The sequence below is a fragment of the Falco punctatus genome (genome assembly GCF_963210335.1).
Source record: "Falco punctatus genome assembly, chromosome: 9".
NCBI lineage: Eukaryota > Metazoa > Chordata > Aves > Falconiformes > Falconidae > Falco > Falco punctatus.
The window spans coordinates 50,107,103-50,129,667 of record NC_137589.1 but is presented as its reverse complement, the minus strand read 5'-3'; the positions used below and the strand labels follow the sequence as shown (position 1 = coordinate 50,129,667).

Sequence of the window (22,565 nt, the reverse complement as noted above, 5' to 3'; positions counted from 1 at the left end):
TTGGGAGCGACTAACGGGACTGCGATGGCAAGACCAACGTTTCCAGTATCTCTAAGGGGTATGCACTGGGAAGGGGGTTATAAGAGAGATAAAGTGCTCACTTTATGTATCTTGAACAAATGAAAGCTCATAGAAAGACAATTTTCTGTTCTTTCCCAGTTAATCCTTAAATTCAGTGTTTTCACTCCTTTCCTGATTAACTCCCAGCCCCGGCCCAAACCACTGGCTGTGCCCCATTTCTCTCTCGCTCTCTTTTTCTGTGAGCCCGAGGCTTCTGCCACCCCTAACTCCAGCAGTTTCCCCGTACTTACCCCTACCGCGTGGGACACACATCTAGAGCAGCAGCAGCTAGCTACTGTTTTACCTCCTTTTGAATGTTTTTCCCCGGAAAAGTTTACAGAAAGTTGGATTTTGTAACAAAACCAAAGGTGATGTTGGAAATAGGTATGTAAATAATACACTTCAAGCCTATATTTAAAATATTACCTATATAACAAAAGTATAAGAATATTTGTACTTTCTACCCATGCAGCATCGTTCATTGAGGGTCTCAAGCTACGGGAAGTGAACAAAGACTGTAATTCCCTTTTCCTTGGGACAAGCGAAATAGAGACCCTGAGAGAGGCGATCATTCAGTGACAGATGGAAGTAGGAACCAGCTCACCTGCATGTAAACATAAGAGAACACTCCCTAGGAGGCATCTCTCTTGCCAATTATGCTATGGTGGTTATTTACCATAGCCCTACACGTGTCTATACCGGGAGCCGAAATGCCAAAAGGAGATGGCTGACTTAGAAAAAATTTGGATCAACATTTTATTTCAATGAGTTTGACCAACTAGTGGAACAAACAGCTGAATAAAAACCTGGTCCTCTAACGCCCCGTGTCTTCAGATCACAATGGGGTGTACTGCTGGGAGCCGGACCTTAAGAGGTGAGCTATTAATCCACAGGTAGCTGTTATGAAATACCATGTCCAGAGCTCCACAGAAGTTCAGCCTAAATGACCAAAAGACTAGTTCTGACCTTAAATTGTGAACAGATTTCAGATTACTTTTAAATTGCGGAAACGTTAGTCCCACTTATGAAAACATTAGTGATTTCAGTGGAACTATTCACACATGGAAAATCCAGAATATGCACATATTTTAGGATCAAGCCTCGAGCAACATGTCCTGCTTGTCCTTTGACTCTCACTCCCTCCCCCAGTCACTCTGCCAACATTAATAGCTTCACACCAGAGCAAAACAGGAATTAGAATCTTAATATATGACATATTATATATTAACAGCTCTAGAAGTTAAAAGCTTTGGCCCCTGAGTGACTCACAAAATGTAACCTCTGCGCTCAGAGTTAATAGAGCAAACACATCTTTCTGTAAATTTAATGCTTGTGCCTCTTACGGGTGGAAAGTTCCTGAACACATAAACATTAAAGAAGCACATCAATACTATTTTTTTCCCTTGCAGGTGCGTTACATTCTCCCACGGATGCTAACCAGAGCCAAGACTATTTTCTAAGGAGAAAACGGGCACTCCCAAGTTTTCAGTCTCATTGAGATTTTTTAGAGATATGAGATAGGATTGGATTTGAAAAAGGAAAAAAAAAAAAAAAAAAGCTATTTACTGCCTGCCAAATAGCCACAAAGGACTTGTCTGTGTTACAGAGCACGTGGTAATGAAAATCTGCTTGGAGCTTACAAGCTGCTACTATGTGTGCAGAATATACGCAGGCTTGTAGTACGGATGGCTTTGAGCTAGTTAAAATCGCACACAGTTCAGAGAAATGCAGTTGTTTTGGAATAGGTTTACATTTAAAGTTAGCCTAAGTCAATTTAACTGAGATTTTAAAGCAGTTTAATTGCATCCTAGCAGGGAGTTTGAGATGCTGATTGCACAAATACTTTCTGCATCTGTCTCTACTAAAGGGAAACAAAAAAGAGCGGAGATATTGGAGGAGCTGGAGGCAGTTTCATTACAAATACAGAAGAGATTCGTTGCAGAGTGACTCGTGGGGAGGAAAATGGATACAAAATTAGTAGGGCTTTAAATCAAAAAACTTCTCCCAACAGGCAAATTCCCAAGCTGCAGAATATAAAGGAAATTACTGTGACCTGTATGTTAGAGCATCTAGAAATGAAAATAACACAGTCACCAGGACTGTGGTGCAGTAGCTTTCTCTGGGCAATGGAGAAAACAAATATATTCAAGTCAGCCTTGCTCTAGAAGTGATCACTGCTCAGAGCTGTGCCGTGTTTAAAAAAAATGCCTTAAAATACTTCAGCAGTGGCTCTTGGGTCTGCCACCACACAGTGCCACTCCCCCGCTGCTGTGGTACATAAGCCCAGGTGTGCAGCTTTCCCTGCAAGTGTCTTTGAATAAGAAAAACAAAGAGATAAAACCATAGAACCGAACACCTCAACACCTGGCTGCCAGAAAATCATTTCCTCCTTTAACACACTCGTATATCAGGAACATTTTATCAGCAGCTCACTGAGAACTGCAATGCTTCCAGAGTTAGGCTTATTGCATTTTCTTCTTATTATTTCTTACATCTTACGTTTCAGCCTTAAGTCCAAAAGCTAAAATATTGCTTAGAAGAACAAAATTCCCTTCTATAATTTGATGTCATTAGAAGGAGACTTCCAACATCAAAACATTGGGTTGGATGAGAAACAACTGTTTAAAAATCGGATGTTTTAAGCAAACCACCCTTACACTGAGAACCATCACGTCACTCCCTGCTGCCTCACAGGTGGGTGAACACAAATGATGAAGCCTGAGTCTGTAGAACTTGACTCAAATGCAAAGCAGTGGGGTACATCATCTCCTTTCAAGGGAAAGAGAGAGCACCTCGAAAACTTGCTTTTTGTTATTGTTTTTTTAATGTGGCCTCCTGTCTCTCCAGAGGATTTGTGAAACCATTAAGGTGGTTCTCAACTCGGAAAAAAATGCTGCACAAACGGGGTACGACAAAACCCAGCCTCTCAAGTTACCCAAAGTGCTGCCAATGGCAAGAGATTCAGCACATTTTTATCTCCGAACTGCAACGCAGAAACCAAAGGCAATCAAAGCTCCCTTTGGAAATGGTGAAGAGCTTTTCTACTTGGCAATTTAGCCAAGATCATTTGAATCTACCCTATTAATTTTTGGCTGGGGCGGGGGGGGAGGGTGAGCTGTACTTTCTTGGTTTGTTGGTTTACGTCTATCTTGTGTCTATGAGAAGGAAATGCCCTTGTAATGACATCAGGTTCAGTCATCTCCAGTGCACAGTAAGCTGAAGCTGGAGCATTTACCACCAACGTTAGCTCAAGCTTTGGAGTGGTTTTCCTTCTGGAGCTGTACTCACATTAAAAATGGGCTGTTTGCCTGTATAGGTATGGTATTTATAGATAATGTATATCCTTCTCTTCACGTGAAAGCGTAACAGCATACATACCAGGCAGCTGGGTCATATTCAGCCCAGACACGGACAAACTCATCCAGGTGATGGGGCCCAAGGATGGAGGAGTCTCTTGTCAGGTATTCAAAATTGTCCATAATCACAGCCACAAAGAGGTTTAGCATCTGCAGAGAGGAAGCAATAATGCAGTCAGAGAGGGAAGGGAAAGGAAGAGGAAAGAGAAGAGAGAAGAAAAGGCTGGAAGGGGAGCAGGTATGGTTCCCTTAGCAGGGTGAGTGGTTTCCACAAGAAGCAGCCATGCCCTGGAGAATAAACTCTACAAACTTGTCCCTGGGGACCTGCTGCCACCTCACCCTCCCCTGCATGCTGCAAGACACCTCCAGCTCTGAAGTACAGGGCAGGTTTGTCACGGCTTTTGGCCATGAAAAGTTTGGCCACATCCACATCCCAGGTGATGCCCTGCATGACCCACCCCAGAGCCCCACTGGCTCAGCACCTCTCCCTTGCCCCTTCTTCCCTACACCAGTGCAGACCAGCACATGGGATGCACCGGCTGCTTCACCAGCTGGGTGATGCGAACTCTTCCAGCACTCTCATATCAAGGCACATCAAGGCAAGAACAGCTAGAAGAAAAATGATTCTTCAACCGGAACATCCCATTTTCAACTCATAACAGTTCAAACCTTCAAAGATCCCCAGAAAGATGAGGGGCAGGACACACCGAAGGCTCCTGTCCCTAATGGCTGCTGTCTAACACAGAGCCTGGCAAATGCTTCTGGCACAGAAAGATTCTCCTCTTTTTAAAGCCAACGGAAGAGTCACGAGGATTTCAATGGGAAAAGATCAAGCAGAATGGAAGAACAGGAGGGCAGGCAGGAACGGATGCTCCTGTGCTGGATAAAGACCTGACTTGTATGAGTCCCCTTTCCGCCTTTGCCGTGCCCTTTGCAGGGAGGCTGAGCCGCTGCCGCCAGCACGGCTCCTCCGCAATGTGCTGAGCAAGGGCCGCTGTGAGCTCTCGTGTGGGGAGGAGCAGAATTAAACTGGTTATGGATATCCTCAGCTGTTAAAAGAAAATCAGGCAGTGGAGGTTGGGGGTTGTGCAGTTTTAAAGAATTCCCATTCCTGCATGATCTGGAGGAAGGAGGGGTTCTTGGCTCTTATGGGGTACACGTAACAGAGAACCCCCAGAGCATCAAGAGGCAGCAAAACTTTTGAGAGTTTTCTACTTGATCCCAAATCCCTTTCTATTGCTCCCAGCTTCAGCCACGGCTCAGTACATTTCCCTCACTGACACACAGCTGTTTCTAAATTTCCTGTATATTTTTAAATTTCAGTTTGTATTTTTCAACAGTGTAAATTACAGGAGGAAAATTATGTCAAGCTGGACATCCACAAAGAGCCAGAAACAACATTTAAAAACAAATACTTTATCCAATACCCCCCTCAGTCTGTGGTGTAACAGCATCGAACAAACCATAAAAACATGCCCTCCCGGCCAGGCTACAGCTTTGCAATGCTTGTGCGGAACCACATCTCATTGCAGTGAAATTCATTCTAAGAAATGAGTTACAGCCCCGTCTCGTAGCAGTCCAGCTGCTTGGCTTTCCGCTGCCTATTTCTGGAGCCTGCCCTCCCTGCCTTTTCCCCACACAGGGCTCTCCCCATTCCCTGCCAGCAAACCCCCAAACCCAGGGTGTGGTTTCACGGGGTTTTCCAGGAGCGCTGACTCAGCAGCAAAGCTCACGCAAAACTGCCTTCTGCACAGATGTGCTCCAGCCCCCAGTTTTGCTACTACATTCCGAGTGGAACGGCTGATGTGAGCCGGGAAGAGTGAGCGAGTGAGTGAATGTGTGTGTGTATTGGTTTTCCTTTGTTTGGTTGGGTTTTTTTTAAAGAAAACTTTAGGAATAATAATGCACTTGAAAATAGCAATGAGGATGTCTGATAATGGGTTAGGGATTTGTACAAGGCAAAAACTTGGCTTTAAAATAGAGAGTGATGAAGGAAGCAGTAAATGGAGTGATAACTTTGTATAAGCTTTCAGGGCTCCACGTTTTTTAATATATGTAGAAGAAATAAACCATGGGATGTCAAAGGGGCAACAGCAGTCGGACAAAGGATCTCAGTAGGGGCCACTGCTGATGGCTATAGAGAGACCAACTTCAAACTGCCACGTGTACCTCTTTTGCCTGGTTAAAGGTGTCTGATGATAGCAAGGATTAGCTGCATGAAGCACCAAATCTTATACTTTAAAGCAAACCCAGGGAACTGAACATAGGTTTGATATGTTGCTTTTTGGTACATTTCAGAGCTGTGACTTTCATCTCTTCCTGCTTGAAGATTAATTGGGTCCCTGTCCCTGGTTTTCTATTCCTCTGTCCCAGTGGTGCACAGAAGTGAACGAAGCCCCAAGAGCAGAGAGCTTTTTATGCATGTAAGTGATCAGAAAACACTGGCACCTGTTAAAGCCTAGACCCAGCCCCATACGATGGCCACGGGCACGAATTGAGTACAGCAGCTCCATGTACTTTCATGCCTAAAGCTTTCCTGGCACCATTGCAGAAGAAAGTGATTATTTAATTTATTTGACAAACAAAACAAAACGCAAGTCATCAAATAAGTGTAATGCTCCCAGCTGCCTGCTGCAAGCACCTCTGAACCAGTGTTATCTTGGCCATTCTCACCCTGCTCTCCCGAGCCCCTTCTTCAAAGGACCACATTACAAACCACAACAAAACAGATTAATGCCTAATTCCAAATATTAGACCCCCCTGTGAGAAGAAAGATAAAAACCTTCCCTTTAAACTAATGACTAAATGATCTCTTTGGGGATTAAAGGGATTTTATCACCAGGACGATAAACGGGTTTTAGTGAAGCTGTCATGTAATGTTGTATAAATCATAATTAGGGAGAAGGAGGAAGAAAGAGGGGGAGGGGAAGGAAGGGATGGGGGTGGGGGGTAACCACACTGGCACCTCCACTTTGGGACAGACGGGGACTGACTTACCAGGAAGGAGCACAGGAAGATGAACGAGACGAAGTAGAAATAGGCAAAATCGCTGCCACATTCATTTTTGGTGAGGCCAGAGAGCTGGTCGCAGGCTCTGTTACTCAGGCACGACAGCATGATCTCATGCCAGGCTTCCCCCGTGGCACTCCTGCAGATGGGGAGGGCAGAGGGTAAGCTCATCCAACCCCCTCCTCATTACAGGCCGGGGTTGGGGGCATCCACCTCGTGCTATTACTGTGCCAAATTCACTAAACTAGGTGCAAGGTTGTGTCCAGGTGCAGAGACTACATTTACATTGTGAATTTGAACTATCAGCCTGCTGACATGAAAAAGAAAGGAGAAAAAACATTTCCCTCTGTTACAGGGGGGTAAAAGAAGCTGAACAGGCTCGGGTAGGCTCAGCTTTATTGATTTTACGGAGAACAAAACCAGACTGATTTAAACACGCCCAGTGCAAAGTGCAAATGTAAGTAAACAGAGTTTAGACTGTTCCCTTCTGAAGCAGCTGATGCCTCTGCCCTAGTGCTGGCTGTGAACCCTGTGGCAATGATGGGAAATAAAACCAGGTTTCTCTGCTTGAATCTTTTATTTATCAGGTAGGTACAAAATAACAGGATGGGCTGGTTGGTCCTAGTGACTCGGGTCCCTTTTTCATGACAGTTCCTGGGTTTTCTTCATCATTTCCCTCCTCCCCCTTTAACTTCTACTTCTACTATAGGGATAAAAATAGCTAAAAGGAAAAACTTTGGAGTTCCAGAGGGTCCATCCTCAAAATAAACCATCCCCTGCAACGTGCATGCATGGATTGGAAGCCAGGGGATCCCCCAGGATGGCTTACTCTGACTTCCTACATAACCCCTGATTCTTCTCTCTGTAATTCCTGCAGTACACCCAGAGGTGCTGTCAGGGGCACCCCTCCGCAGCACCATGAAGAGCCCACCTTGCAGTGCTGCTCACAGCCATGCAAATCTGTGCACAGAGCCAGCTCACAAGCCTTCCTCCCGGTCAGGGAGAAAACCTGATGCTCAGCGTAAACTGAAATAGTCGCAAAGCCCCATTCCCCTGTGCAGATACCCGTTTTCCCATCGTAGTCCTGCTGCCTCTGCACCCTCTGTCCCACCGTGCCTGCCACATGGGTCTGGAAAGGGACCAAGAGGTTTGGACGTGAGGCTGAATAATTATCCGGTTTTATTAAAATTCAGAGTTTTGAGTGGAGTGATTATGCTGAGCTAGAGAGGGCTAATTTAATTTCCATCTAGCTTCACAGAAACGATGCAAAGGAAATCCCAGGCAAGATATCCAGTTACCAGCGCTGCAGAACCTGCGGAACCCAGCCTCGGCACGGCCGGCAGGTGCTTGTGGGGCCGGAGCAGTTATTAACCACACGGCACACATCCAGATAAGGGAAATCTTCCCCCAGCTGCCCTGATTGGGAGCAGAGCCTACACTTCATTTTTGCTGGGTCTGAAAATGAAAATCTGTCATTTCATTGATTTTTTTTTTCCCCCCATTTGAAAATGCTTCATTTCCCAGCAGAATGAACCCAGATGGAAACACTTTCACTCTGAAGCAGAGGTGGCATTGACGTATGAAGTGTTAACTTGTTGGTAATGCAAAAATGACCAATTAAAGGAATTCTCACTTAAGGAAAAAAAAAAAGTAAGCTTCATGGCAAGAACCAGACAAACCAGGGGAGTTCTGTCTTATATTAAACTCTGCCTGAGCTGACGTAGCACGTCACAGCCATGGGTGTCACTTTGGGGAGATGCTGCTGTGTTGAATCACATCCATCGTATTCAGGTAATGTACCAGGCCAACCCTTAACGCCAAGGAGGAGGAGGAGGAAGCAGAAATGCTTTACTCCAAACACCTTTCTTAGAGTATGCTCAAGTCTCAGCAGCTGAAGTGGCAAAAGCAAAGGCTTATTTATTGCTCACGTGCAAGTCGTGTGGCATTTTAAACTTTACTTACCTGAACAGAAGCATCAGGGCTTGCAGGAAGGTACGGAAGTTATTGTGCCGGTTAATGGAGGTTTCATCATCTAGTGCAATGTTTCCAAATACCTGCCGCAGAAAACAGAAAGGATTCAGGCCAAAGACATCCTCACATGGACACTGTCAATAAAGGTGGATCAAGGGGAGTTGGAAGAAAAGGCAGGGAAATAATCTGTCCTGGTTTAAGGGATCTCAAAATCTGGAATAATTCCTGTGCTGAAGAGAGAGATAAAAATGTGTTGTGGAGATCAAATGGGGAAAAAGCCAAGGTTAACATGCTTCACCTTCACACAGACCCTTTCCAACACCGCAGTTCAGCTCCATCCCAGGGCAAGAAAACTTTTCCATTTCCTTTCAGAAGGGTGCAGCGCCCCTTGGCGTGCCGGTACCCAGTGGGAGGGATGTGCCCATACCCCCTGCCCCCGCGATGCTGTGCTGCCAGCCCATCACCCACAGTTGGTTTCCCTGCCCACCCTCACCCTTTGTACAACCAGGGATCAGCACAAGACCTAGTAATAAGGGCAGAAAAAGTCACTTTTTTTTTTTTTTTTTTTTCACTTATAAGGTACCTGGCACCAGACAAGATGAGCTTTTTGCCTCATCCTAAGTCAGTTGTTGATCCTGTTGCGGAGGCAATAACCCGTTTGCACCCTGAACTGGTGGGACAAAACTAACCTACCTATGGTCAGTATAAAACCTAAAATTTTTACCTGCATGCCAATAATGGCATAGATGAAGAAGAGCATTGCAATGAGGAGACACACATAAGGCAAGGCCTGTGGAAAAGGAGAAGAAGATATTAATGTCAGCAAATGCATTATATATGCCAGTAGCATTTAATTCCTGGGCAACACCGTGAATTTTGTGGTATTTGTCCTTCAGATGAAGGAACGGGGAAGAGAATATGAACAGTTCTGGCAGCCTTCAGAAGACAAACCCCTGGAGCCAGGTATTCATTGATCACAAACCAGCCTGGGCTTTCCAAGGGGTCTCTCTACATCCTTGCAAGCAGATAAGCAGTAAGCAGGGAAAACAAAGTAAGAAGCTCCACAGCAAGCACTGGAGCTACTGGCAGGCACTGGCACTTTCTATGCATAATTGTAGGAACATTAATTATTAATTATTAATGATCTTGCTGCAAATTTAGTACAAGAAAAGAAATGTACATCCAAGAAACAAGTTCCTGCTCCAAAACAGGCAAGATTGCAATCCCAGGAGGACAAAAATATTCTGAGTTTTAGCAAGAAATCTGTGAAGACTACAATGTAATTATGTCACCCAAGCTGAGAGGAATAGCTGCTTTCCACTCAGGTTAAATGAATGGGTAATTAATGCCTCTTAATTAGTAATAGCTGAAAAATCGAGAAGCCTTGTCCTAGGGCTAGACCATGAGATGCTCGGGGCAGGAGAGGGGTTATGCAGCCCACGGGGAGCCCAGCAGGGAACACGGGGCAAAGGGCTGATGTGCTTTCTGCTGGCCACCTTTGCACCAGGGACAAGGACCAAGAGCTCCATGCTGGGGCGACAGACAGACAAGCAGCACCCTGTGCAGCTCCAGAACTGTCCCAGCTCAGCTTCAGGGGCAGCTCTCTGCACACACACTCTGGAAAGGGTCGGGATTATACTGAAAAGGCCCTTGGCTGAGCCCTTCTCTCAAGATCCAGCCAAGACCACACAGTCCAAGGACGCTCTCCTGAGTGAGAACATCTTATACCTGCAGACCCCACCTCTGGGAGAGACTCTCCTGGCTGCAGGATTCCTCATGAGTTACAAGATAAGAGCAGCAGCAACACCACCTCCGTCCATCCTCAAGTAAAACACGACCCAACAAGCCTGAGGCACTGCAACCTGCCAGATCGCAGCCCCTTTCCATGAGCTGCTGGGTGGCTAGGGGAAAGCGTAACACAGAAGCTGAATGCCAGAGCTTCAGCTGCCTCTCTGGTGTCTCCCAAAGGGATGTACAGCGTAATACAGCACTTGCTTCCACCCCTGGCCATGGGATAACAGCACATTTTTTTATGTGTGTATATATATATTTATTTGTATATTTTTATATAAACATATATATATATTAACAAACCAGCACAGCCTGCAGTTCTTCTCCAGGTTACTTGTAGAAAGAAGCAATCACCATGTTCCCATCTTCAACCTCCCAAAAGACTTTGCCCTATAGTCTAAATAGTATAATAGAAACTCCCCTCCTGACCAGCTCCGGTGCAGAGCAGTAGCCATGTTCACACTCTGCTGAAACTCCTTCTCCACCCCAGATCTCTTGCAGCCAGCACAGGGCTGGTCAGCACTCCCAGCCTGGTGTGGGCAGAGCCACCTGGCATCTCCCTCCAACCGCAGCAGGGGAATGTCTTTCTTCTCTTAAAAAGCCTTTTCCATTCTTGGAGAGACCAGACTCCTTCCCACAGTTTTATCACCCAAAATAACCTCTCTGCATCGTTTTGACTCAGAGACTGTGATGTATTTGAAAGCGCAGCTAAAGCAAAAAAAAACCCCAGTTGCTCTGCATCCCACCCCACCCTGTGTCGTTAAATACCAAGTGCCACCATCCCTGCATCCCACCGCATGCTGCGTCGTTAAATACCAAGCACCACCATAACGCCTTCCAGAGAGCACCACACAAAATACCCTGGCATTGCACCCCCCCACAGACACACTCCCCTGAGCTTCTGTCAGCACCCAGGACATAAGCTATCACCCACAGACCTCTGAGCTCAGCCCAGAATAAGGAGACCCTGTGCAAAGCCAGAGGTATGGTCCCCAGGCTCGCCGGGCCACCTGCCACGTCACGAGCAGCGCTGGGCAGCGTGGCATCCCACCAGCTGACCTGTTAAAAACAACGAGCTTCGGGGCATGTAGGCTCTTATTTAGATCTGGAAAACAGCTACCTTGAAACTAAGCGCAGGTTGAGAACAAAGCTGCTGCAAGGCAGTTGTTGGAGGGTCGCTTAGTTCAGAAGTGCCATATCCAGCTGCTGTGGCCAGTTACCCTGGTGCCACAACGTGCTGCTGCTTGCTGGGAGGGAAGGGCAGGGCTATAGCAAACCAGGCGAAGTAACTGTCTCCACTTTAGAACAAAACCTCCTTTTGTAATCCTCCACGTCATAAAAACACAGCCTGGTGCTATACAGCTTGACAGCTTGTATTACCAAAATGCAAGGGTTTGGGTTTCATCTCTATCAGATTCTTACCAAGACTGAAGCCTAGTGAAAGCAATCAACCTCAGACTTGCTGCTGGCAAACAGCAGGCAGGAAGGCACTTATTAGTCAGACTACTGTTTCCTTATGCAAATACCAGAGTCTTAAGACTTTGCCATAGGGATTTTGTGGCAGTTTCAAAGGCAACCTGAGCTCTGCATGCTTGCTGCGAGCCTGCATCAGTAGCCATCCAGCTTTCGGACTCATTTTCCAAAATGCTCAGCACCTGCAGTGTTCAGGGGATGTTCAGTGCAAGTCAGTCAGCTTTTCTGAGAATTAATATTCCTGTAATCGCTTTGTAGAGGTGCAGAGAGGCCATTCCTAGGGCAAGGGGAAAATCTTTGATACTCCATGGAGGATGCTACAGGTGTGCCAAGCATTAGCATCTCCCCGCATCTCTTTCCTGCCTCCCACCTGCCTAACACTCACCTTAAAAGACTGCACAAATGTCCAGAGTAAGATGCGGATAGTGTAACCCTGGCGAAGGAGCTTGATAAGTCTCGCTGCCCTGAAGAGCCGCAGGAAGCTGAGGTTGATGAAGTTGTCCTGCGGAAAGTAAAGGTTTTGTGTCCTTCAGAAATTAACGCGATTAGAAACCACAGCCCGCAAAAAAGAAATTAAAATTACCAGCTTCACGATCTAAGCAGCAAATCGGCCACCAGAAAACCTTCCAAAAGAAACATTCGTCAGTGCAGATCACTCCACATGCAGCAAGTATGAGAAAATCCCTCTCCACAAGAGCCCTCCCCTCTGCTACTGGGTCAATGACAGAAAAGGCCCTTTCACACTGTCCATGGAGGTCGTGTTTTCTTTGAGTAAGGCAGATTTTATCCCCCTAAAGCCTCAGGGAGAGGTAATGGTGCCGTACTATCATTTTGTAAAGAATGAGGTTGTTTTAAGTCTTGGTCAGCTTGCTTTCTACATTGAATTGAACTTTAGCCAAGACAGTTGCAAGGGATTGCGTATATAGCCTCTACCGTAACAAAGAAAGGCATTGTCCAGTGAAGATTAAAACATCCTTGAAAGAATGAGGATGTTTTCTAACCTGGAGGTTTTAAATGTTTATACATCATGTAACTGGACAGGCTTATCAAGGAGAAATGGCACCAGCAAGACTGTTTCGAAGATGGATCAATGGCAGAAAATCAGCTGGGGAGGCTAATGTTCAGCAGCAGGAGGGTGCCTTAGGAACCTGCTGATTTTTAAATTATTATTAAATGTGCCTTCACAGGTGAATCAAAGAACTGCTGGAGACAGATTCTGATTTCCATCTGTTTTATATGATTCTCCCCACCCCGCACCCCATTTTTTTCTTTCATCCAGGGAAAAGAGGTTTCTTGCCCCAATGAGCTAATCTAGAGAGGGTTCTTTCCAAAACGAAACATGCAAAAGCCAGATCCCTCTTGCCCTCCTATTTTAAGGAGATGAAAAATATCCCCCCTTTCCGTACTGATTCCAATTCACTTATTTGTGAATCTCTGTTCACAGCCACTTATTTGACTGAGTTAGCTAAAGAGAGAAAGCATCCCACTCTAAACTATCAAGCAGTGGAGTGGAAAATATAATCATAAGGAGCTCTTGTTGGTAAAGATGAGCAAAGCCAGTCTTTCCCTTGTATTATTGTTTTACCAGAAGACACCCAGTCATATTGAACTGACCCACGTTTCTTGCTCATTTGGCTACAGAGCTCATGCTGGATTTGGGGGGCTTGTTGGATCTATTCATTTCTTTAAATGCCAGCTCAGTTTTGGGGCCATTAGCATCACATTCCACCAATCCCATCAGAGAGTTCAAGAAATCAGTCTCAGGCATGCACTCGGTTTCTCTCATGTTAAAAACACAAGCAGCTCAGTTAGGCACAGACCATATATCAGACTCAATCCTCAAATAAAGAGAAAAGAGAAAAGCACAGGTATGTTCAATGAAAGAGCAGACAACACTGAGCTCATTCAAGTCAGCGACAGAAATCAGCTCTGGCAGGCAAAACACAAGCAAGGATTCCCCTGGGTTGTTCAAGGTCAGTAAAAATAGGTGCTAAAAATTCAATACTTGCCTCAGCATCAGTTTATTTTTCACATCACTTACGTTGCCTTCCCAAAACATGGGCTGAACTCACCTTAACAGGTAAGGCCATATATACCTGGGGGCAGAGCTGGCACACGGCTGGATAACCGGGTGCCATCACTAACCTGGTCCTTAGTAACCTGCTCCCCGGTGCTGGCTGCGGTACAGGCTGGTACACCTCCGCGGAGCAGCCGTGGCAGGTTTCAGTGCAGGACAAAGGTTTAACCCAGAGCCCATCCTAACCAGAGTCTCCCCACCAGCGGGAACAGGACCAGACCTTACGTGTAATGCTCGTGGCATTTGGGCATCAGGCTTGTGAATCTGATGAATTTTTACCTTTGGAGCAATGCTCAAGCCAGATCCTTCCCGTGCACAAGCTTAATGCGCCACCAAGAAGCACGTGCCCAGGCGGCGTCTGCAGGATCCATCTCTGTGTATGGACCTGCCTTACCTCCCTCTTTCTCATGTTACTGTGGCTTAATGGCAAGAACATTGCTTGGCTCAGACTTTGCCAGAATCTCATAATCGCTGCTGACATGATGCTTAACATCTGCTGTGGTCTCAGCTGACTGCAAGGTCGTGCAGCACGGGCTACCCCTGTGTGACGTGCGTACAGACCAGTCTGTACACACACAATATGGAACAGGGGGCTCAGAACCGTGCAGTTACGTCCCTAACCCCCACTCCCTAGGATCTGGAGGGACAAACAGTACAGAACCTTTTTTTTTTTTTCCCTTCCCCAGCCCCAAAAACCCTTCCTTTTTTAACTCATGCACTACCATTTCCTAAAGCGCAGCGAAAGCCTCAGCTCCACAAGGAATCACTCACAACCCAGGAAAATCCACCATCACCAACACTCGCAGACCGTTCGAAGGACTGTTCTCTGCGCTGTTCGTAGGGAGGCAAAATTACACACGCTCATGATGGATGGGAGGGCTCCGCGTGTGTAACCCTCAGCACATCACGTAGAAAACCCATCCTTCGACACCTCAACTGTCCAGGCAGGTATTAAATTGCATGCAGTTAAAGGGGAAACTCCACATTGCGATATTTCTTGTGGATAACAGCATTTTGCATCAATTCTCCTCCCACTTAGCCACCTCTGCAATGACATGGGTATGATCATTTTCTGGGTTATCAAGGTCTTTCTTGCCAGGATTTTCGTTTGCTTTTCTGTTGCACAGATGCTAAAGGCTGACCAGTGCTTTCAAGAGGCACCATAGCTCTATGATTTTACGATCCATCTCAGGACTAGTAAATTCTGTTTGAAAAACCTTTCCCTGTGGCCTGTCACTATTTTCCTAAAAGAGGGAGTGCTGGTACCAAAGGCACCCAGCAGCCTGCTGGGGTCTGGGTAGAGCCACAGCTTCCCACGGCAGGAGCAGGACCACAGCTCAGCCAAACGAGGCATCCCTGGAGCAAATTGCAAAGCAGCAAGGAAACAGGCACAACAGATATCATGGGGACAGAACTAGCTTTGATTGCTGTCCCACCCTGGGAAGCTTGCTCTTTTACCCTTTCTTGGGGTGTTTTCTGCACTGAAAAGTAGAAAAGACATGAAGAAGAGGGTGTACAGCCATTGCCTGGATCTGTTCCTCCAGCATCTTCAGCAGCAGACCACAGCACCCGTGCCCACTGTCCACAGGGGTGCAGAATGAGCTCCATTCTGTACACCAGCTCAGAGGATTTACTGGCTTGGATTTTGAAACCTGCAGTGGGAATATGATGGGTTTATGCCATGGCTGGACATGCTCTGCAGGATTTAGTGGAGGAGGTTACATTATGCTGCCACAAAGAAGTTGAGCTGCTCAACCCTGCTTCTTCCTGCAGCCGAGTTGCAGGACACAACCACCCCCCAGGCTTGAAACCTCAGATTTTTGTCCTCAAAATGAAGAGCTCAACCAAAGTTGCAAAGAGCTGTAGGAAGAGGAATCTGACCAAGCCAAGAATGGGATCACTCAGGAAACTTTGGCACTTCTCTTCATCTGGCATCAGCAAGAATCAACCCATTGTGCTAAGGAACGACTGTTGAGGGGGAATCGGGTGTGTTCTCATCCAAATGTCCACGGCATTGCCAGTCCTGAAGAGTTCCTGAATCTTGCATAGGGTCTTGTCTTCTTCAGACACTTGGGGGAAACCCTGGCTGATTTTAAGTAGCTGAATATTTTTGCCGCACTTGTCTGCATCTGGGGGACTCTGCCCTTACAGGTATGTCATATCACATCCTTTCATCCTGAGCCAGGAACACTGGAAAAAGGATTTTATGTGTGATGCCAGTATCTCTCCTCATTCCCTACTACCTTTCGGCTTTGGTGCTTCTGCTGTAGTCACTGTAGGCTCCCATCAGCAGCAGTAGAAGGAAGGTGGCAGCTCCCGAGGACAACCAGATGTTCCAAAGATCTAACTTGGACGTCTTGGCTGCCGAGTGATGGCAGGAGCCTGGACCTGCACACATAACCACAGACACTGCAATCCTAACAAACGACAGGATGACCATTTAAATCTTTAACCTGCAACGTGGAGAGCTAAAATTTGGCCAAACAAAACCAAGTTGATTTTTTTCAGTATATTTTCACGTGCACAGCTGATGCCAGAGCACTTATCCATGCTGCTTGGGCCAGGGGTGCAGAAGGCGAAGTCTCCACTGACATCCTCACAGCTCCCACATATCTGTGACAGTTCCATCCACCGCAGCACACGCAGAGGATTCCCCTCTCAGGTTGCACTAGGCAAACTTTTAACTTACAGACTGTCATGTTCTTCTTTGCTGCCTCCTAGCAGAAACCTCCCTCCTGTGACCCTCCATGAAGCACGCACGGAGCTTATTTGCAGGAAGCAAATGCCATGAGGGTGCCCTCCAATTTGTTTGACAGCAACTGTGCAACAGGAAGCCCAGGTGCTACCACAGGTCCAACAGCTGTTGCCAGGTGACCAAGAAAGTATTTTTGATAGGCTTATGGTCTCACTGGTGCTATTAACCATAGCCAAGACAATTCAGAATGGAATAATATATATATATATTTAGACTGTATTTTCCTTTGTTCATCCTCTTTTGCTTAATTCATGATTTTCAAAGACAAAGGCCAACATTTCCAAAGGCATCTTTGGAATCAGGCACTAAATTCCCAGTGGGATCTGGTTCCCGGTACTTTTCAGCCTTCTTCATGACACAACTCATGCATTTTACTTGAAATGTTTGCTTTTGCATCCAGGGACGCTGTCAAATGCTTCTATATGCTCCTATCACAAAGAATTTTCAAGGTTGACTAAAAATCACTCTGTCCTGTGACTTCTCTTTTGATTTGAGGGAAGCACATCTGCAATTGTTTCAACCATATTTTTTTTTGCCTTACAATATAGTGTAAATTGTGGGCTTAAAATACCTGTAAGGCAGTCCTTTTAAATGCACCGCTTCCCTTTGCAGAAAGCTCAATGTGTCTCATCATAACAGAAAACCTGAATTTTGAAAAACTGAATTTGGTACCACCACTTACAAAATGAAGGATTTCCCAGCCAGCCAATCTTCGCTACTCCAGGTCATTCAGAAGCATCCTTCCCCTCCTATTCTCATGCCAATTTCCACCAAAATAAAGCAAATGTCAGTCTCCCCTTTATCATCGTTCAGGTGTAACAAACAGCGGAGAACAGGCTATTGGTAACTGCATTTGCCTCACGTCACCAATTAGCCAAGGGAAGAAGATGCAGAACAGAAGCCAGTTTTGAGGCACGCTGCAGTGAGGCTTTTTCACCAGTGCAATCGGAAATCTCATCAAAACGAATTAAATTAAAGAAAAACGAGAGAAAATAAAAGCAGAGAATTTAAATAATTGTTTAAATTCAATGAAACCAACCGTGTCCTATATGTGATGTTTTCATGGATGGATATTTGCAAGTTTATTTACAAATTTATTTTTTTGAGCAGCAGGTGCACAACATACAGACGGAGACATGGTTTTCGCATTGTATGTTGATTGGATGGCGTGATTCAGCAGGTAGATAAGGAAAATAAAGAACAAAACAGGAAACAAAAGAGAAAATGAGTAATCAGGACAAGCAAAAAAGGAAACTCTGAAAATTTCACTGGAAAAAAACTGTTGGGCTTTTGGGGGTGTTAATTTATGGTAATTATATAAATAAAAAATGCTTCAAACCAAAAGAGATTCTGAGATCCTAAAGGTAACACAGACAGTGCAATAGTTATTTGCATTTCATTTTGTAATGCAAATTGGGAGACAATTCACAAACACTTCTCAGTATGCTTTTTATATTTCCAGGCATAGCAATAGATGTCAGTTTGCCATACACCCATCCGGCTCCTGAGGCCAGCCGTGTCCGCAAGGACACCTTCTCCTTAACGCCACCTATTTTACCTCAATTACTGAGAGGGTAAAAAAACTGACATATGTGGTTTTGCCTAAGGAAATAAAAAAATATATATATATTCCACTGCATTCACAAAGTAAATTACATATGACACGACTAGAAAATTAAAATAAAGCAATTAACCAACACATTTCTTTTCCTTTTATCTTTACTTTTTAGGGGGTTAAAAGTACCGATGCAGCAAGGCTGGTGGAAGCAGAGTCTCTCAAGATGAGACCACTCAGGTGAGCAGGTGTATTTACCTTGGAGAACACTTATAGCTGGAAATTATAGTCATGGAGAAAGGCGGTGCTCCTGCAACTGGTTGTGAGCCTGACCTCAAAGTCATGCCCGGGAAGCATCCCCTCTCCACAGGGACCTTCCCGAGTGGTTGGTACAGGGAGGGAATGCAGACTGGCAGTCGAGGTCATGGTGTGGCTCTGACCTGGGCTTCTCAGCCCGAGCAACCCTCCCATGTGACCAGGTAAATACAGGGCTGAACACCCAGGGAAAGGCTAACAGGGAAGGCCACCCACCTACCCCCACAGCTGCCCACCAGCCGAGGAAAGGCTGAGGAAGGCAAATGGAGAAGAGGGCATCCCCTGTTGGGGACACAGCTCTGAGTGGTGATGAGTAAAGACCTGTTCTCCTCTTTGGTTATTCTCAGCTCCATAACAAGGTGCAGAGAGCTGCTCCACTGCAGGTTTTGCACTGAGCCAGCAAGCTGAAGTGGGGTTCAGCATGAGCTATGGCATCTTGGGCAGAGTGGATGTTCATACATGTAGATGTGGCACTTAGGGATGTGGCTTAGTGGTGGACTTAGCAGCCTTAGATTTACAGCTGGACTTGATCTTAAAGGTCTTTTCCAGCCTAAATTGTTCTATGATTCATCCCAAGCCTTAGTTACTACTTTACCCTACCTGGAAACACAAAGGGCAAAAAAGTTAGGCAGAAGCAGTGGGATTAAAGACTCAAAGCCATACATCTGACCTGTGCGCTGCAAATGAAGCGCTCACCAGTCCACACCTTGGTCCTTGCTGCTTGCAAACAGCATGCTCACCATCACTGCATCTGGATTTTCAGCCCTTTTCTACATTTTTCTTTAACATTTCTAAATACCAGAAATATTTAAGTGACTTAGGTGCAGTATGTTCTATATTACAAAGATGGTTTAAAGTGTAACTCTTCCAGGATATACATGCATTGTACCACTTTCCAGGCAGCAAAATGGTCCTGGTGTTTCCCAGGCAGCTTTGGGACCCCTTGGGTTTCCTCTAATGTGCTGTGGCTCAGAATAACATGTGCTGCAACCTATCATGGAGCCAACAAAGCAGGACCGGAGCAGAGTGCTGGATCCTTCTGCTCGTTTTCCACCCTCTGTGCCACAGACTGTTCTGAGGACTGGAAGAGGAGGAAGGCTTGTAGTGGTGGTGGAGACCTTTATATAAGACTGCCTCCACCACATATCACTGGATGAAGCAGAATGAACTGCTCCGTGAAAGGCATCCTGAAAGCTGCCATTATTTGCTGCCATTCACTTTTCTGTTATAACCGATCTTTGGGGCACCACCGCAAACTCCCGCTTGTGTAATTAAGCAGTGATTCTGAGACCCGTGCATCACCATCAAATTGAGTTCCTAACACCCCTTCAGCAAGTTGCGTGTGATGCCTTTGAGCTCCCAGCTCATCGTCCCCACCTGAGGCTGGGAGGTGGATGCGTGCGGCTTAAGGAGGCACAGATGGTGGCTACTACAGCCGCTGGGTGCAGAGGAGCATGCTGCTGCAGGTGGGGCGGGCTGGAGGGAGATCAGAGAGGAGCCATATGAAAGGAGTTCTGAAAGTCAAGTCTAGCAAAAAGTGGGGAGAGGCAGCCTCTGGGCACTCCCTGTCTGCAGGGGAAAGCTGGTGGGAAGGAGGCATGATGGCTACACCAAAATCCTGCAGGAGGGGAAGACTTAGAGAGAGCAGAGCTTGAATGGGTGTGTAGACTGAGACAGAGGACCAAGAAGTCAGGGGCTGGAGTGGTGCTGTAGGATATATAGCTTTTATATTAAAGACATATTTGTGAGCAGCTTTGTACTGAATAAACGCCTAGGGAAAGGTATTGAACTACATTAGAAAGTCCTCTCTAAGGTTTGACTTAATAGATCTAGTTTCTCATAAACCAAAAGCCTCTCCCCATTGCCACCTGGGAGGACAATGGGAAGGTGTATTGGTGCTTGGGAGCTTGGCCCTATCGTAGTTTATAGGTTTTAGAGGTATTTCACACTACTTTTCAAAGGCATCCCCAAATTGCTGCTATCTTTGATGCTGGAAACCAGAGAAATTACTGCAGAGTGGGAGGGTGATGCCATCACCCCCAGCACCCACGAGGTTATCGCTCCGGTGCCTGCCGAGAACATCTACTCTCCAGCCCAAGGACCAGGAGAAGGGAGGGGGACCTCTCCCCACACACAAACCCTCCTACCCCTGACAGCTGGCCAGCAGTGTCAAGGGACAGCTGCTGTTTCCAAGGAGCTGGGGACATGCATGTACAGCCCCGACTGCGCTGTGACTTTGTTGTAAATGCAGTGATGTAGCACAGCCCAACCTGATGGCTCTGTAGGCAATGCCCCAGGTGCCAGCCACGCTCCCCGAGGCTGGCCCACCCCCGTGGGAGCTGGAGGGAGAGGCAATGGGCTGTTAACCAAGCAAGGACCGCTACCTGCCCAGCAGGGACCGGGCAACACTGATGGCTGCTCTCTACCTGCAAAATAGCTGTACAAAGAAGGGGTTTAATAAGAAGCATGTGAGCTTGGGGTTGTGAAGGAGACACCTTCTTGAAGAGAAGATACCAATCTCTGTGAGACCACAGGCTCCCTTACCACGTGCAAGGTGGCTGTGCTGCTTCCTCCCAGTGACAGTGGCCAGAAGAGGGGTGGAAGAGGAGCATCGGACTCTGCCTGTGGCTGACTTGCAAAATTTTTCACTAATTTTCAAACCAAGACAAGAGTTCGGGTACCTGAGTCTGGCAAGAAAGAGTGTCCCACAACAGAGGGAGCGGAGGCAAGCAGCCAGTGCCTGCCCACAGTGCAATAAATCTCCTAAACACCTGGAGAAGCGTTAGTTAGACCTTCTGTTTGGTCCGAGTAACTTTACCCTGGCTGTAAGCTGTGCATTGGAAACAAAAGGTAATCCAAAGTCTATGAGATAGGATTCACTAACAGTTAAATGAACACAGTTTGTGTGGGAAGCAAAACTTTGAGGGTTTGTCTGCTTTTTTTGTACTAAGGAGATCAGGTAATGATGTATTTTGTTAGAAACAGTAATATAGTCTTCACCATCAGCTGAATGTCCTGTAAAGAAGTCTGGGGAGCATAGTTCTTAGCACACACAAAACAGATCTATAAACAAATCCCAGGGACTGAGAAAAAAAAATATGGTAAAGTTCAAATTCATCACATACAGATACAGCATTATCAGCTAAAACATGCATTGGGAGAGGAGAGGAGCAATTTATAAATTGGATAATATCAGGTTGTCAAGGCTTGCGTCAGACATTTATGCCCTTATGGAAAAATCCTCTAGAATTTAATGGCAAGTTTGTACACTTCGTGTAATCTACAGGACTTCTTAGCAGGGAGACAGCAGCCATTGTAGGGCTGGCCAACAAATCCTATGGTAAAGTTGCTTGCTTGTTTTAATAATCACCCCAGAAAGCTTTTGTGCACTTCACAAAAAATGCACTGTGTTACCCTAATCCAGACTATGCAGGCTGAGGAGTTTCTGGCTGTTTCTATCTTCCCATCACCTCTCCACTTCTCACTCCTTTCATCGCCTTCACTCTGCCCCGTGACCATGGTTGGGCAGGAGCCCCAAGGGACAGAGGTGTGTGTGTGCCCTGTAAAGCACCTCACACCACAGACCAGCAATCTTCAACAGATTCCTTTTGATCTTTTCCCTCTATTAAATTCAACAGGATTTTTCCATTAATAGGCAAAACCGGCTCAGGGTTCGAGTCGCTGGAGGAATGAGGAGACACTGCTTCCTGGCAGGGTCACCAGCACTGTTGTTCTCATCAGAGCTTTTTGCACCAGAGTCTTTGGGGCAGACAGCTGTGCTCATCTCTGTGGAAAGAGTAGAGCTAATGGGAACAGGTTGCCAGGTCACCCGAGGACATCATCACATGATGAGTCCCGGAGGCAGCTTTAGGGAATGAGGCTGGTAGGGAGAAGGTGCAATATCCTGACAGGGTACAGCTTTGTTTGTAAATGAAGAGAATCGAGCAAACTGTACTTACCGCAATCTCTGTTACTAAAATATCAGTAATACTTCCCAACACTGTTACAAAATCAAAGACATTCCAGGCATCTCGGAAATAATTCTGCCAAATGAAAACACAAGGGGGATAGAGAGATCCAGGGGTTATTTTCTTTTTGCAACACAGGGGGTTTTTTGTTTGCTTGTTTTTAAATGCGTGTCATGAAATACAAACATTTCATGTAGAGAGGAAACAGTTGAAAGTAAACGAGGAAGGCACATAC

The 22,565-nt window shown here is 46.1% G+C and overlaps 1 protein-coding gene across 1 annotated transcript in view; it reads right to left on the bottom strand.

Moving 5' to 3' along the window:
- The window catches only part of CACNA1B (calcium voltage-gated channel subunit alpha1 B), a 306,849-nt gene that overhangs the window by 36,499 nt on the left and 247,785 nt on the right, over window positions 1-22,565 (bottom strand). Inside the window, exons 32-38 of the mRNA XM_080403088.1 lie at window positions 22,167-22,405; window positions 20,633-20,701; window positions 12,046-12,187; window positions 9,121-9,186; window positions 8,388-8,479; window positions 6,414-6,564; window positions 3,439-3,566 (exon numbers count right to left, since the gene is read on the bottom strand). Of these exons, the coding sequence (XP_080259214.1) occupies window positions 3,439-3,566; window positions 6,414-6,564; window positions 8,388-8,479; window positions 9,121-9,186; window positions 12,046-12,187; window positions 20,633-20,701; window positions 22,167-22,405 (887 nt within the window). The remainder of the gene's footprint in view (window positions 1-3,438; window positions 3,567-6,413; window positions 6,565-8,387; window positions 8,480-9,120; window positions 9,187-12,045; window positions 12,188-20,632; window positions 20,702-22,166; window positions 22,406-22,565) is intronic.